At 39.3% G+C, this 17,356-nt stretch overlaps 1 protein-coding gene across 1 annotated transcript; it reads left to right on the forward strand.

Annotated features, from left to right (window-relative positions):
- Positions 1-26: 26 nt before the first annotated feature.
- Positions 27-15,081, forward strand: TATDN3 (TatD DNase domain containing 3). The gene is made up of 10 exons (XM_063303323.1): positions 27-120; positions 4,024-4,056; positions 4,871-4,944; positions 6,332-6,416; positions 7,749-7,811; positions 9,549-9,658; positions 10,035-10,090; positions 11,033-11,145; positions 12,787-12,867; positions 13,806-15,081. Exons 1-10 carry the CDS (start codon positions 70-72, stop codon positions 13,947-13,949), a joined length of 810 nt encoding a protein of 269 aa, XP_063159393.1. The 5' UTR covers positions 27-69; the 3' UTR covers positions 13,950-15,081.
- Positions 15,082-17,356: the final 2,275 nt, after the last annotated feature.

The following is a 17,356-nucleotide window of genomic DNA, read 5'->3' on the forward strand; positions in this document are numbered from 1 at the left end:
GACGGTGGAACCCGGAAATAGGTTCGGGTAGAAACAGAAGCTGGGACAGCTGTGGTTCTGTTTGCCAGAATGGGGGCGGTGGACTGTCACTGCCATCTCGCGGCACCCGAGTTTCAAAGGGTGAGTAAGCGGCTTTGGACGAAGGGGGAAAAAAATAAACCACCAGAATCCTGACTGAGAGCTCTTACTAGGTCATCTGAGATTTGCAAAAGAGTTGCAAGCTTTCTTCATCTGGAAATGTTGTTAATTAAAGTAGGGTCGGCAAGGATTTAGATGACTGGTTGATAAGGCAATGTCTGCCCGAACTTGCCGTCTGAAATGTTTGCTAGGTGAATCTGAAAATATATGCGTTGGTCCTATCAGGGGCAGATTTAGCAGGGATTGTCCCACAGCTTACAAGCATTTGTGGGTTCCCTGGTTATACTTTGGAAGTATGTCTTCCTGAGTCTTCTTAAGCATCTCCAGCTTAGGGCTGCCAGATGGAGCGGCAGAAATCCGAAAGACCGCTGGATGGATGGTAGCAAATATTTAGTGCATTCTGTCGTTTTCCAGTCCAGCTGTTTGCAACATGACATGTTATTTATGAAAGTTTTTATTGTTCTCTATAAATTCAGCATTGGTCTGTGAATTTTAATTAAGTATATTATATTCAAGAAGTCAGAAATCTTAGAAAATAACCTCTAATACTAGAAGATGAGGTTAGGTCATTACCAAGTCAGAAGGAATATCTACAGAATGTAGATAGAATATCTACAGAAATATGCAAGCAACAGAAGAATCTGTAAAAGTTCTAACCAAACTATACCAGCAAATCTGGAGAAAGATACAATGGTCAACAGACTGGAAGAGGTCAATCTACATTCCAAAACCAAAGAAAGGAAACTTAACAAAATGTGCAAACTACCGTACAATAACCTTAATTTCATATTATAGCAAAATAATACTTAGGATCACAGACTAGACCCTCTGCATGGAAAGGGAGATGCCACACTGGTTTCAGAAAACGTCAAGGAGCTAGGGACATTTTGCTGAGGCATATTGGATAATTGGGAAAGCCAAAGAATTCCAAAGAGAAGTGAATGTGTGCTTCATTGATTATGGAAAGGCCATGGATTGACAGAACCACAGTCTGGACAGAACATGGAGAAACAGACTGCTTCCAGGTTGGCAAAGGGGTGAGATAAGGCTGTATACTCTTTCCTTTTTTTTTTCACCCTATATGCTGAATATATATTGAAAGAGGTTAGATTGGAAGAAGATTAACATGGTTTTAAAGTTAAAGGAAGAAACATCAATAACCTGCATTATGCTGATGGCACTACTCTGATAGCTGAAAATGTAAATGGTCTGGAAGCGCTAGTAAAAAAAGTCAAACACAGTGAAAAATGGAATTAATTTTAAATATAAAGAAGACCAAACTAACGACAAGGAACAGCAACCAATATTAGAACTGACAATGAAGATACTGAAGTAGTGAGTATCTTCTGCTATCAACAGTAAAGGAACTAGTAGTCAAGATATATGCTGCAGACTAGCACTTCGAAGGTCTTGGAAATATATTCGGATGATGTTATATTTCTTACCTACAGAGATCAGGATCATTCAGGCAATGGGTTTTCAAAGGGGACAACCAGCAACAAGGGGATGGACTCAGTTACAGTGGCAATGAGTGCACCATTGGTAGATTTGAAAGAACAGGTTAGGGATAGATCGTCATGGAGAAAATCTAACTATGTAGTCGCTAGGAGTCAAAAACAACTTGATAGTACATAATCACTCTGTGGAAGTAAAAGTTGGACTTTGAAGAAGCAGGATAGAAAGTACAGTATTGATGCTTTTGAAGTTTAGTGTTGGAAGAGACATGGTTAGACTATGAGGTGACCAGAGGAATTAGAATAGAATTCTTTATTTACAATATAACTATATACAATTGGTAATTGTCTCTCGAATATGGGTACAGTTCAATTCAAGCCCAACCAGGCAATGGCGAAGTGCTAGGCAAGACAGAGGAATCAGGTTCAGTTATAGAGCACGGCAAAGTGGCTGGATTGGGCTCGACTGGGAATCGTGGCAAGGCAGGACTCAACTGCAAGCTGTGGCAAGGCGGCTGGACAGGTGTGACGATCCCAGTACCAAGATCCCAACTTAGAAATTCTCCAGACAGTCCATCAGGAAGCTTCAAGAATTCTTTATTGAGGATCTGATTAACACAGGATAGTAGCCAAAGCTCCAAATGAGGAATTGGCGCCAAAACATTCAAAGTGATTCTTTCCCTCCTCTGATCTCATCCCCCTCCCTGTCTTGCAGACAGGTTGTTTCTCACTCCTTAGCTCCCCCCTCACATCTCAGCAATTTGTTAGAGCAGGTGCCTTATCAGCAAAGCATCCTTGGTAAATGCCTGAGGCAAAGGAATGCAAAGCTAACACGGGTTTGTTCTCTGGTGAAGGTAGCTAACGCGTGTAGAAACTTCTAATGGCAGGCGAACCAAGAGAAGGGAGCATGACAACAGGACTCGACTGGAGACCATGGCAAGGAGGCAAGGCAGGACTCGGCAGGAACTGGTGGCAAGGTGACTGGGCTAGGTATGACTGGAGCTCGCAGCCAGGCAGCACAACGGGACTCAGCTGGCAGTGGCGACAAGGCAACTGGACAGGACTCGACTGAGGATGGCGGAAAGTTGACTGAATCAGTCTTGGCTGGAGAACATGGTAGGACTGCGAGGCAGTGATCGCAACAAGGCGACAAGGCTAGGCTCGACCGGACTGCATGGCAGGGTGACTAGACTGGACTCAGCTGGACCTCGTGGCAAGGTGGCAGAACTTGACTGGATGGGACTTTGTGGCAAGGCAGCGAGACTTGATCTGACTGAGCTTCAGGACAAAGCGGCAGGACACGACTCGGCTGGACTTCGTGGCTGGATGGCAAGGCCAGACTTGGCTGGATTTTGCAGTGAGGTGACAAGGCAAGGCTCAGCTGGGGCTGGCTGCAAGGAAGCAAGGCAAGGTTTGGAAGGCTGGGAAGGCTCTGGTTCCGTGGCCGCTACAGGGCAGGGCTCCAAAAACAATTCCTGCTTTTCTTCTCCGTTGGAAGCTGTTAGCTCAGTGGAACATTTGTCTCTGGCAGCCCGGTCCTTGTGCTGGCTCCTTTTTATTTTGTTTCCTTTGCGCTGTTTTTCCTCCAGAGCCAATCAAGCTTCTTTTTGCTTGGCGCCCTTTTTGGCTCGCCTTTCCCTTGTGCTGATTGGCAGCTTTGAATCCAGCTCTTGGATTTGTCCAATCAGCTGCTCAGGATTTTCCCGCTCTGCTGAGTCAGAGTTTCGATTTCCCTGTTTTGCCTGGCATGGGTTTTGCTTTCCCCTTCTTCAGCCTCAGAGTCAGACTCGACCCGTACAGGGACTCCTGAGAACACATTTGTTGCCAAAAACCAAACCAAACCAAAGTCCAGAGTTCTCATTCTAGGCATAAATTATCTGGCTCAAATTATAATATTTTGGATACATTCAGCAAAGAGTAACCTCTCTTAAAACGTTGATTATGCTGGGAAAGATGGAAGGAAAGTGGAGAAGATGACTAGCAGCAAGGTAGATGCACTCAATTACAATATTGATGAATGCATCATTGAAAGATCTGAATGGCCAGGTTGGGGATACGTCATGCTGGAGAAGGTCTAGGTATGTGGCTGCTAAGAATGGACACCAACCTGATGGCACATTATCAATTCATGAATTCCACAATCACAGTAGGTAAACTAAATTAGTAAACACATCTGTAAGAATCAAATGCAAGCTTTCTTTGTAGGTGCATATCTGGCTGTTTTAAAGAGACATATTTTAATGCATATTGATAGATACAACAATAATGTCTTTTGAAAGAAGGAATTCTCATTTTAAGAAAGAAATGTTAGGCTCTTTATAGGTAGAAAAAAATAACTGAAAGAAAAGTGTGCTGAATCTTGGTCTTTACCAAATATGCTCTGTTTAAAGCAGTGATCTGCCAGCATAATAATATTTTTAATCTCTTCCAGGACGTTGAAACAGTATTGGAAGATGCAAAGAAGGTTTGTAACTTTTGTTGTTGTTGTTTTCCTTTTGTCAATCTCTGGAAATAGTTACATCTGCATTTGGAGTTTAAGCAGAATTGAATGTTATATTTAATAATCATGTTAAAGTTTGAAACGCTGATTGAGTTCAATGACCAATGACATGCAGTTTATTTTATTTCATGCTAGAATATTGTGTGAACCCAGCCACCTGTGGTAAACCATAAGCATGCATGATAGAATAGGCCTTAGTTTATGACTCAGCCTATTGTACATAGCCGTCCAAATTGTGGATTATTTTAGTGACCCACAATTAAGGCCTCTGTGGCTCAGTGCAATGGGTTCATAGAAGAAGACTGCCAGCCCCTGTCCCCCATGCAGTCATTAATCCTGAGAACTCCCAAGTGTCAGAAGGCCTTTTTCGAAAATTGAAAGATGGAGTGCATGGGTGGGAACTGTAAAGGTGTGAGGCAAATGACCAAAAATGGAATTGGACCCTAACTTGGATGATTTAAGGAGGTCTATAGAAAGGAAATATTTCTCCATGTCATCCTTTCCTCAACTAATTATTTTCAGAAGAACAAACCTGCAACTCTACAGAGAGATTTTGTGGGACTGTCAGAATCGGCACTGGAATAATGTCAGATGCAGAACTTTCCTTCTGTAAACTTTCTATACACAGGTTATCTTAGATTCAAGTCATTATACTGTAATTTAAAATTTATAATTGTATTTATTTTATATGTGGGAATAGTATCTTTAGATAGATTTACTTTGGAACAGTTTTGTGACTTACTGCTTTTAATTGTATCTAATTTATTTCCTGTTTCAGTCTAAAGTTTTTGCCCTGGTAGTAGTTGCTGAACATTCTGGTGATTTCACAAAAATTATTCAACTTTCAGAAAGGTACTAATATTTCCAGTCTGCACTGAATGGGATGAAAATAGTTACAGTTTAGAATCTAAAGAATTGCTAATTAGTTATATCCATTTAATAGGGTTTTGGAATAAACATCTTCATTTGCACTTTTCTCATGCTTTTTTTAAATTTCAAAATTAAATTGAGCTATGCTATTGTTCAGTACATATCTGTGTTCAAAGAAAATGTCAAAAAATGTACTGAATTCTTGGAATATGTACAATATTTCTTTTGGACTATTATTCACCCACAGTATTTTACAATTAAATTTCAACAACTTGATGTAACTGGGTATATGTGTAGGAGAATTTCCCAAGAGTTCATTTAGGACTGGAGACTAGCACACAGTTCCACTGAAGGACAAATTGGTTTATTATAGTATTAAAAGTGAAAGACAAGCCTAAAAGTGGAGGGAGTTTGCCTTCTTTTTCTAGATTTATGCAAATTGAAATATACATTTAATCAGTAGAGTAAATACTTGATTGGAATGTGACATATGTGTGTCAATGAGATCAGAAGGTGAGGAAATGAGAATGAATGAGCATGACTTTTTTTGAGTTGAACAAAGGAGTCTAAGAATGTGCCTGTTAAGAGGTTACTTTTCTCTAGGGGTTATCAAATGCCCTTGCATTCCAGCACTTCTACTACCCCTTAGTATCTGAATCAGCATCTGTTGGAATGTTATGGCTCAGCTGGGTCTCCTGGTTGGCTAATCTGGCATCATACTTTCTCCTTCATTCATTATTCAATATATACTGTATGTAAATAAAACTTGAGATCCCTTAACTCAGTGGTGGTCTGGAGCTGGCTCACAAGAGCCAACTGTTAATTTCCTGGAATTTTATTTATTTATTATTATTCAAATTTTGCTACCGCCCATCTCCCCCAAAAGAGGGACTCTGGGTGGTTTACAACAAAATTAAGACTACAATAATAAACAACCAAGATCTTATAAAAACAATTTACAAATATAAATAAGTATAAAATCCAAGTGGTTAAAAATTCTGATGTGCAAAATTTTGTGTGCCGGGTGAGAGTGGAGCTGAGCCACTATACCAGATGCGCCGATCAGGTGTTTCGTAGGTAGCAGTGAGGCACAGCAGCAACAATGGAGCCAGCAGCAGCAGTTCTTAAGCATTTATCGGCACACTACTGCCTGGACGGGTATTCTTTTGCATAAACCAAGTAATGTTGCAGTTGTTTTCAGGTGGTACTCAGACAAGGAATGCATTGGAAAGACCAGAATCAGGAATAGAAAATGAATTAACTTTCTTTTATTTGAAATCATGTTGATTTATTTAATATGAATTTTAGTATTGATTCAGTGTAATGTGCACCTGACTTTTCCCATGCCTTAACACATATTTATGTCTAGGTATCCAGGATTTGTTTTTGCATGTTTGGGCATCCATCCAGTTCAAAGTATTCCAGGTGGACATGAACGCAGTGTTATTTTAAAGGTGATATAAAATAAAGTTACAACTTTAAAGTGCTATACTTTATTATGCCTATACTATGTCTTGATTTGTTAGGTGCTTTTCAGTCTTTATTACATTGTAATCAGAAGTTCTTTAATCTTACAAGTAAGGCATAAAGTCCATTGAGTAAAAACTTGCCCAAGACCACAGAATAGATCCACATGAGAATGGGCCAACTTACTAAGGACTCTCCAGGGGGATCATCAAGATTCCTAAAACCAGCAGTTTGGTTTACTCTAAATACTAGACAAAAAGAAATAAATTCCCATATATTATATGGATATATAAGTAAGGCGTATATCTTAACTACCATTACAGAAGGCTCATAATTTTAAGGACACATAAATAAGAAAAATATCTACAGTGGGTACATATAAACACACATTAAAATGCCTCTTATTGATTTATTTAGATCAGTTTTATGAGGGAGGTTTGCCTATTACAAGTGTTGAGCATGCTTATTAATGAAGGTTTAGACTTTCATCTAGATTAAAAGTACAGTTCTAAGACTCTTCCTGTAGAAACAATGGGGCACCATCTTAAATCAATATTCTTATAAGGAGAACAAAGGAAGAAGCAATATCTTCCTTGGAAAAGTATGGCAATGAAGACTAAGGCATATGGTTTGTTATTTAGATGGGAGTGTCCTATGGTATACCAGGAAGAAGGCTTTGTGAACTAGGTTGATCAGAGGAAAAATCTTGCTTACGTTTTGATTTAATCTGAAGCTGAAATTGGACTGCCGTTGAGTTCAGCCTGTACAAAAGCAAGATACACCTTAGTTCCTTGTCTGCCTTTTGGTTCCATGCACAATACAAAGTTCTAATGTGGATTAAGGCATTCAATATAGCAATGTTTCTCAACCTCAACAACTTTAAGAAGTGTGGACTTCAGCTCCCAGAATTCCTTAGCCAGCATGAGGTTGAGAAATGCTGCAGTATAGTACTGTATATGTGTTATGCCTGTGTGCCATAACCCAGATAATGGAATTTGCCCGGTAAACTGCCCAGAGTCCCCCGTTGGGGGAGATGGGCGGTGATATAAATTTAAATAATAAATAAATAATAAACATGCAGTAAGAAAAGGCAAAATGGCTTTGGTAAGCTAAAAAGTGTTGTAAACATTAAGTAAGTAGAAAGGCCAGTTTTTCTTTGACAAGAAAGCAGGTCACATGTTTAACACCCATTGTGCCCTCCTTAAGAACATGGAAAGGAAGGCAAAACAGAAATCAAGAGAAACATGAAGCTAAATGAGCAGAAGCAAATGTGTACTTTTACCTTAATGTACATTTCACATTGTTAAATCTTTCTGTAGGATCTGGAAGAAGCATTCCCACTCATTGAGCTGTATCAAGATCATTTGCTGGCCATCGGGGAGGCAAGTATAACAATCATAACATTTTTATTAGTTCTTTTTCATATATAATTTTTCCTCTACAAAAAGCAGTGTGCATTACTTAGAATTAAGCCCTAAAGAGTTGAATGAAATTTGCATCTTGATAAAAGTTTCTATAGCACAGCACTGCAACACGACCTATGGTGTTTACATGTTATGCAACTTTAGAATAATTTCTGCATTACACTTATCTGGAATTAAGTCCTATTGAATAAAATTGGCTTACAGTGTATGTAAGTGGATTTACCCAGAATTGTACTGATAGAATGGAAGGTAATATATCTACACATGTTATATAGATATTTGTGTGACAAAAACATCCCTGTTTAATTACTGTGTGTATAATTGTGAGTCTTTTGTTTCAGAAACTGTGCACATGCTGAAATATATTACTATATTATATCTGTGAAAATACGTACTAATTTATATATCTTGGACTGTACAAATATAAAATCATTTAAAATAAATAAAATGTATGTTAAGCCTCCACTACACATATGTGCTGTTTTCATAAGTTAGGATATACATGATGGGGTTCCACTGCCCCAGATGGACCTGGTGCACAATCTGGGGGTCCTCATAGACTCACGGCTCCTGCTCGAAGAGCAGGTGGCAGCCGTGGCTAGGAGGGCCTTTGCACACCTTTGGGTTGTGCGCCAGCTGCGCCCATTCCTAGACCGAGAGGCTTTGCTCACAGTCACTCATGCCCTCGTGACCTCCCGTCTGGACTACTGTAATGCGCTCTACATGGGGCTGCCCTTGAAGAGCATTCGGAAGCTTCAACTGGTGCAGAATGCAGCTGCATGGATAGTAAATAGTGTTGGCTCCTTGGCACATGTAACACCACTACTACGTGAGCTGCATTGGTTGCCAGTGTGCTTCCAGGTGCAACTCAAGGTGCTGGTTGTAATCTTTAAAGCCCTTCATGGCTCGGGGCCGGGTTACCTAAGGGACCGCCTTCTCCCAGTTGTTTCTGCCCGTCCAATTCGATCTAGTAGGTTGGGTATGCTGCGGGTCCCGTCAGCCAGGGAGCGTCGGCTGGCGGAAACTGGAAGACGTGCCTTCTCCTCCGTAGTGCTTGCCCTCTGGAACATCCTCCCTCCAGAAATTAGGATGTCCCCGACCCTGTTGGCCTTTTGTAAGGCTGTAAAGACCTGGCTTTGTGCCTGGGCCTGGGGCCTCGAGTGTGTGGATGGTCCCATCTCTTGGCTGTATTAATATCTATGCATTGCTCACTTGGCAGCCATATATATTTATTTTGTATTTATTTTATATTTTAACTCTTTAATTATAATTGTTTTATGGTTTTATTGTTGTAAGCTGCCCAGAGTCACTTGTTGAGATGGGCGGCTATAGAAATCAAATATAAATAAATAAATAAATAAATAAGGGTTGTGCAGTATTTTCTATGTGGGAAATACTTTCTATATAAGAATTTTTTCATGTTGGAAGTTACCATTAACCACCAAGCATGCTGTTTTTGTTGCTTTTAGTCCCACAGAACAGTCAACATCTGTTGTAAGCTGCATGAAACTATTTACATTGCTGAATAAATGATTAAAGATTGCAAGTGTTTCATAAATATTATTTATTTATTTATTTGATAGATGTAGATCCTTCTCTTTCTCCAGAGGCACAACAGCATGCATAGCCCTCTTTCTTCCAGTTTTTCCCACAATCGCAACACACCTTATTTTTTACTTTTTTCTTCTTCTGTAGATTGGTTTGGATTTTACTCCCAGGTTTGCCAGCAGTGATGAACAGAAGGAAGGACAACGTCAAGTCTTGATGAAACAGATTCAACTGGCAAAACAACTTGACTTACCTTTGTAGGTCATTTGTTGCAAAAATACAGCTATTTTTACAATTTAGAGAATTAACTTCTCTTTGTGATAATTAGATCCTTTAAATGAACTTATTTTTCTAACATTCTGATTGCAGTTTACATAGATCTTGTGGTTATTTCCTGTACTGTAATTATACAAATGTTTATTTGTATAATATTATATTTATTACAATATTATTATAATAATTGCCCTATACTTAAATCCTGGGACAGATTAACAATAAATTAAAATATCCAGCTGAAATCAAAAGCCTAGACATGCTGAAATTTCAATCATATAGCTGGTTTATCTTGCCCTGAAAGTATGTCAGTTCTGCCAAAATCTCTTGCTGAGTTTTTGTTCTTTGTATTTATTCTAGAAATGTTCATTCCCGCTCAGCTGGAAGGCCAACCATTAACCTCTTAAAGGAACAAGGTATCATTATTTTAGTTAATGATTTAAGTTTGTTTAGCTTTCTTGTCAAAATATGTGAGCACCTGATATGGGGTCTCATCTCCATGGGGGGCTAAGTCAACTTTTCTCCTTCAGAAATATGAGGAATATATCCCTAAGTAGTTGCTTACTCATCTGCTTTCATTGCAATTTTCAAAGCCATTCTTTATTATTAGAAAAAGCACAGACATTTGCAAATCTGGGGCAATTACATTTTAGCAAGAACCAGCTTTGGGGTATTAGCAGGATTTGTGGTGAAATCCAGTGCCCTATTTAGCAGAAGAAACAGGAGGATCCCCAAATCTTGTAGGGGCTAGTTTGCCACATTTTGAAATAAATCATGCAGTATACCATGCAGACTAAAATGCTGGTGGGGTAAGACCATTGAGCCCAAAGTCTAAAATTTCCTATCTACACTAATTAATTTAAGACTTATTCTAAAATTAAACAGTACTGCAGTATGGAACTCATGTTGTAAAGCATTTTTTTGCAGATGGATTTCCCAAATTTAATACATACTTGTTTTTGCCTTGGTAAGATTTTTGCAAGAAACTGCTAGACTGCTTGAAACAATAGCATTCTTGAATCACATAGACAGTATGGTAGGATCTTATGTGTCTGAAATTCTAGCTTTAGTAGCATGTAACCCTTCTGTAAGAAATTTAACAATAACTTCTGCCTTTGGGTTAATCTCATGACAAAAAGTCAAGTGATTATGCAGAAAAAATAGAGTATGAATATATGACAAGGGAAGGGAATACAAGTGACCTCACTCCACAACAGGGCATCAAGCTGTCTCTGTGCATTATAATATGGGGCTTTGAAACTTTCTCAATGTGTAATTGGCTGCCCATGTTAGGTTCTGACATTATACTGTAAGTCTACTGGTAATGTAACTTCTTTCCTGGCTATTGGGATTCTCAGGTGCCGAGAAAGTGTTGCTCCATGCATTTGATGGTAAACCATCTGTAGCAATGGAAGGAGTGAAGGCTGGATATTTTTTTTCTATTCCTCCTTCAATTACAAGGAGTGAACAGGTAAGGATCAAGGGAGCAAAGCTTTGAACAAAAATTCTTTATTCATATCATTGTGTAACACAAATCTACCAGGATCTACAAGAGAAAAATGTATGTAACATGATTTAAGTGTGTACACTTAAAAGTAAAAAACAAGTACTTTTTACTTTTTTACAAGTAAAAAGGTCCCATCTATTTGGCTCCTGTTCAGATTAGGCAAGAGTTCATACATAAAACTAGCTAGCTCTGCTTTTCTTTCTCCAGCACAACTGAAAATCTAAGCAGTGCAAATAAACCCCCACCCAGCTATTCCTTTCCATCTCATTTTTGTCTGCAGATGGATATCCTGGTATTGTGACTGAAATGGGTTTGTAGATGAAATAATGCTGGGAAAAGAGAGACAAATCAAGTGGAAAGGCCTTTGGTCCCAATTTAGGAGAATAAATAATGGCAGCATTATTTAAGAAGCAGAAAAAGCTGCCTTTTGTGGAACTGTAAATAAAACTATAATTCAATGTAGTTTCTATCATTCTAGACATTTGCTAAACTGATAATTGTAATAAATATTATATTTAAAATATACCAAAATATTATGCATAGAGGAGAGCAAACTTCATTAAATGTAGTGGAAATTTATTTTGAGTAAACATTTATAGGATGTGACTCTAAATATTCTGTCCTGGATCAGGATTCTACATATTCAGTCTGAAGTTTAATGTCAAAAAGGGGTTATTTTGGGTTGAAATCATACACAAAAGAATACTTAATAAATTGGGCCAGAAGTCAAAAAACAAATAATTTAAAATCCTAATCAGAACACCTGGTTCATTGTTCTCCTCTGAGGAATCTTCCTTAGGTTAGACCATGACAATAAACCCCATTAAACTCCCTAGGACTAACTTGGAATATGAATAGAAAAAAATAAATGTGTGCCTTCAAGTCAGTTTTGAGTCCTGGAAACTACCTGGGTAAGTCCCCAGTTTTCTTGACAACTTTTTTGGAAGTAATTTGCCATTTCCTTCTTCCAAGAGCTGAGAGAGAGTGACTGGGCCAAAATTATCCAGCTGGCCTCATCTCTAAGGTGGGAGTAGAACTCATAGTCTGGTCTCTAGCCTGGTGTCTTTAACCTCTACATCAAATTAATTGTCAATTATTAATCAAGTAAAGCATTCATTGCTTAGTCAACAGTCTTTTGTCAAATGTGTGATGACCGCCTACTCAGCTTAGGATTCAATTCAATTCATACATGATAAAAGTAGAAATCTCTTTAATGGAGTGTTGTATGCAGCACAGTGAAAACGTTGTGAATGGAAGTTCCCGCACTTTCTCTAAGTTAAACAGCCCAATGAAGTCAACCCCCTCCCCTCCTTCGGTATGCAGCCCCCCTTCTCGTGCCAGTTCGTTCAGTCCTGTGCAGATGTCTCCAACAGCCTGGCAGCTTGACCTTGGATGCCAAAGATAGCCCAGACAAGATGGTTTCACACTTCTAGCTTGCCCCTTCCCACTTCTACCTACTCACAAGTCTCGACACGTGTTGACTTCATTCATGCATGCGAGTCTGATCAGACGTTCTAGGAATGTTTGATCTGGGAGCATGACAAAATGTTTCCTTTTCTGCTTAGATGCTATAGATGTTAATTGCTTTCTTTGCTCTCCTTTTAGAAGCAGAAACTTGTGAAACAGCTGCCTCTGGAAAGCATTTGCTTGGAAACTGACTCACCTTCCTTAGGTCCTGAGAAACAGGTGAGGACTGACCAGTGGTTCTACTTTGTCAAGATCAGAAATAACACACACACAATGTAACGTAGTTCAGAGAATTTATATCAATTGAAGTCTGTGGAAATGACAAGACTCTTAAGTGTAAAGAGAGGGGAAAAAATCTTAATGAAAGATGTTGTTTGCCCAGAAGTGGCAGACCAGCTGAATACTTGATCGTGCCACCTAGGAAATATGGGAATTGTTTCTAGGTTGGGAAAGCTTGTACAGAAAGCTAGTTTGTGATGTTGTCTTTGCACATCTCAAATGTTGCAGACTTTACCCAAGCTACTCTGTTCCAGCTTCCCTGAGCTATGCTGCTGTTTGTGAATCTCATTCCCAATTTAAAAGCAATCATTTGCAATAGGTAATGCAGCCAATTTTTCAGGTGGAAGAAATAAAGGATTCCAGTGAGTTGCAGGGATTGGCTGCCTGATTCTTTTCAAAGTAGCACGAACAAGTGGGATACAGGCAAAAGAAGAAAAGTTAAATATTTTTTGCTACGTAGGTGGAAAGCTTAGTATTTAGGCAATGGCTTTACTGAGTAAACATTTTAAGTAGCTGCTCTGCACTGGAATAATGGATTTTGCGTTTCCTATATTTTTGATAAATTGCAATGCATTGTATTACTATTTTACATTTTCAGTTTTTTTGAAGCTGTTTATATTTGAAGCATCAATCTACAACATATCTGGTTATTGCACAGATTAGAAATATAATAGTATTAGTTGAAGTAATAAGAATAAAAGGGTCACCCTACTCAATCTGAATGTCTAAAATGGATGACCTAAGCAGTAAAAATTAGAAAGCCTTGTTTTAAATGTAGGAAAAAGGGGCAAAAAATAAAGGCCCAGATTAGAGCTTGTTCACTAGTTCCAAAGACAAATGAGTGATGCTAAGAATCTGCATCTTATATTGCATTTCAGGTGAGAAATGAACCAAAGAATATCTTCATTGCTGCAGAATACATTGCTAAAATAAAAGGAATTTCAGTGGAAGAGGTTTTAGATGTAACAACACAGAACTCACTGAAGGTCTTTCCCAAACTGAAAAACTTTCTCAGGATATAGCTTATGTTCTGTAGTATCTGACATTAATTCATCTAAATATATAATAAATATATGTATAAATGTAATTTTGTAAGATGCATAATATTAAAATATCTAATAGAAGAGAATATATGTAGCTCAGGGTTGAACTGTGAGTCCTTGGTGTTCTCTGAGCTTGGTTGTTTGTTTGCAGACATTTCATTACCTGACTAGTGCTAGTGAGTGTGGGGTTTGCTCCCTGTTTATATACAGTAGCTTGGTCTGCCAGTTTTGGTGGGGGTGTGGTTTTCTTGATAGTTCCTTGATTAGGCTATTGTTTTCTGCTTCACTGTTTGTCTGGAGTTAATCCCTGGTTATCTGGGTGTTGGCTGCTGGAGAGGATGTGTTCTGGTCTTTTTGTTTCCTTCCTGGCTTTTTTATTGTCTCTTTTGAATGGTATGTGAATGTGGTTTATCTCTATGTGTCTGTTGATGTCTGAATGCCAAGCTTCCAAGAATTCCCTAGCATTTTTGGATCTAGCTTGGTCTAGGATGCTCACAGTTTCCCAATTGAAACTATTGTTGGGTCTGTCCATTTATTGTCAATATCAATACACTTTGGTATTGAAGATGCATAATTATCAGTAAGACAGTACATCATCAGTATATACGTGGGAAAAATTGTTGATAGTCTCCCATTACCATGATATTAGGGAGGCCAAGGGTAGAAGATGTTGCTTCTCTATTGTATGTTTTATGGAATAGCCTTCTGCAGGAGCTTTGGGTTGCTCTGACTACGTAGTATTGTAATGCTTTTCTGGATGTTGTCAAAATGGAACACTTCTAGAGTGCTTTTAACTAATTAACATAATGCCACTGGAGCTGTTAATTGTCATTGAGTTTGTCCCACTTCTGTATGACAAGAAACTGTACCACCAGTTTTCAACATCTGTGGTCCCAAAAAGGGGGTTAAGGGCTGCAGGTAGGCGACCCCAGTACTACATTGTCATCCTGGAGGTAGGATGACATTTTCTTCCTTTAGAGTACTCTTATGTATTCTGTGAGAGCCAGTTTGGTGTAGTGGTTAAGGCACTGGGCTAGAAACTGGGAGACCATGAGTTCTAGTCCCTTCTTAGGCACAAAAGCAGCTGGGTGACCCTGGGCCAGTCACTCTCTGTCAGCCCTAGGAAGTAGGCAATGGCAAACCACTTCTGAAAAAAGTTGCCAAGAAAACTGCAGGGACTTGTGCAGGTAGTCGCTGAGAATCGGACAAGGTTAAAAAAAAATTCTATAATGCAAAGAATCTGCAGGATAAGTAACAGTACTCTTGCATCTGACTACATTCCATGTACAAAACATTTAAGATGCATTTCTTCACTGGTGCTTAAGAGGAACAAAAACCACATCCAGCTTGTCTCTGTGTGACAGACCCAGCTCTGATGCCCTGCCTTTCATCCCTAACCATGTTTCAGAATACAACTAACCTTTGTACCATCCACAGTTTGAGATTCTGTGCTGAAACAAGGTTTTGTGATATGTTAAAAGCAAAAATGATCAGGATTGATCTGTGATGCCACAACAGCCAAGGCTTTGTGTGCATATCCACAGATAAACTGTGCTTTGCTTTGTGATTGTCCAATGCAGATAAAGCATGGAAACCAGCATCTTACATAAAAAGAAACCTACATAATATTATTTTGGCAATAGCATTTTCTTTCTGTAAGGAACTCTGTTACTGTTCAGATACAGTATTGCAACATCTCTCTTCTAGCCAAGAGTATCAATGATATAGCAATCTAAATATTTAGAGGCACTTATTAAACATAGGTCGTACCATGTTTCTTTGTCTCATTTTTAACAAATGCCAGTGTCTTCGCCTTTATTATTGTAGTTTCAAAGAGCTCTTAAGGTTTTGAGGTCCATTAAGGTTTTGTTTATCTTGGCTGGATCTACTGATCCTCATTTACAAAGTACAATAATAACCTGGTGACTATTACAAGTGAAGAATGTTTGTATTTCTTTGCTGTCAAGATTTTCTTGGCTTAAGTGTTGTGCTGTTAATCGGGGCACATGCCTTTTGTTTCTCTGCATTCCAAGAAATATTTACTGAGATAAAATGTTTTGAGAGTGACTGCCTGCCATGACATTTTCTTAAACTAGGAGCTATCCTGTTCTCAGGAAAAGTTATCTATTCACAGAACCTAAACCTAAACTGGCTTAATGACCATTCCCTCTCTCCAGGGAACTGTAGTTCTGAAAGACGACTATGAGGAATCTCTACAAATAATCTTCAGCAGCACCTTCACCAAATTGTGACAGTGAACCCTGTTAATATATTGTTTTCTACTACAGATTGGGGTTACTATAGTAACTAATCATTTTGGCCAAGTGCAAAGGTTGAATTCAACTGTCCCCTTTTCAGATGTTGATTTTTGCCACTGGGGGAAAACTTGCCGGGACTTGTTTTAGTTCCTGCTTCTCTTCTGTGCAGACATGTAGAGAGTCAAGCTGCTCTCACTGAGAGCCCAAGACTTTTAAAAATGTTTTGCTTTCGTTTTGCTTTCTGTAAATAAATTATTTTTATAGAAATGCCTGGTGTGTGTGACTTTTCTGATCTCTCCTGGGCCAAAGGCTTTCCCAGCAATCTGCCAACAGGTTATGGGCCCAGTGAACAGCCCAGTAAGCCCAGTAAAACCCAGAGAGAATAGAGAGATCAGCTCCACACCTCATGCACAATTTAAAGGCAGGTAGCAAAGACCTGTGAAGATTTTCTTTGGAGCCTCCTGGAGATTTCCCAGCAACTGCCGGTCTACAGGACAAAGAAGCCAGCTGAGGTGACTTGCAAAAGAAGGAAGAAGCCATGGCTACCTCCCAGCCCTCAGCGATGCCTCTGGAGTGCCTATCAGAGACCAACTATTTGAATTGGGCCTTGAAGATGGAGATGTATCTTCGCAGAGAGAATCATTGGCTGCCAATTGGTGAGCAAACCCCCCAAAATCCCAGTGATGAATGGCTGAGACAGGATGAGCGGGCTAGAGCCACCATTATCTTGGGAGTTGAGGACAATCAGCTAGTCCACGTGCGAGGCATGTAGTCTGCAAAGCAACTTTGGGACGCTTTGAGAGACTTATATGTAAAGGCAACAGCAGGGAGTAAAGTTACCCTGACGAAAAAGCTGTACAAAGCCTACCTTGCAGAAGGAGATAGCCTTCCTGAGCACCTGCATTATATTCAGCAGCTGTTTGTTGAGTTGCAGGAGAGAGGAATGGAATTTACACCTCTCACAAAATCATATATCTTCCTGTCCTCACTAAATGAAACGTGGGACATGCTGATTTGTACCCTGGAGGCTATGCCTGAAGCAGACCTCACCCCATCATATGTTACACAGCGCTTACTCGCTGAATGGGAGAAGAGAGAGGAAAGATCCCCCCCCCATCTCTTCTGGAA

This window comes from Candoia aspera, chromosome 1 (assembly GCF_035149785.1).
Source record: "Candoia aspera isolate rCanAsp1 chromosome 1, rCanAsp1.hap2, whole genome shotgun sequence".
NCBI lineage: Eukaryota > Metazoa > Chordata > Lepidosauria > Squamata > Boidae > Candoia > Candoia aspera.

What these genes read in the sequence shown, in the direction of transcription:
- TATDN3 (XM_063303323.1), top strand. Translation starts at nt 70, where the DNA reads ATGGGGGCGGTGGACTGTCACTGCCATCTCGCGGCACCCGAGTTTCAA. An exon ending in AAACAACTTGACTTACCTTT is followed by an intron (nt 9,659 to 10,034) that starts GTAGGTCATTTG and finishes TATTTATTCTAG; the next exon opens with AAATGTTCATTCCCGCTCAG. An exon ending in CAATTACAAGGAGTGAACAG is followed by an intron (nt 11,146 to 12,786) that starts GTAAGGATCAAG and finishes CTCTCCTTTTAG; the next exon opens with AAGCAGAAACTTGTGAAACA.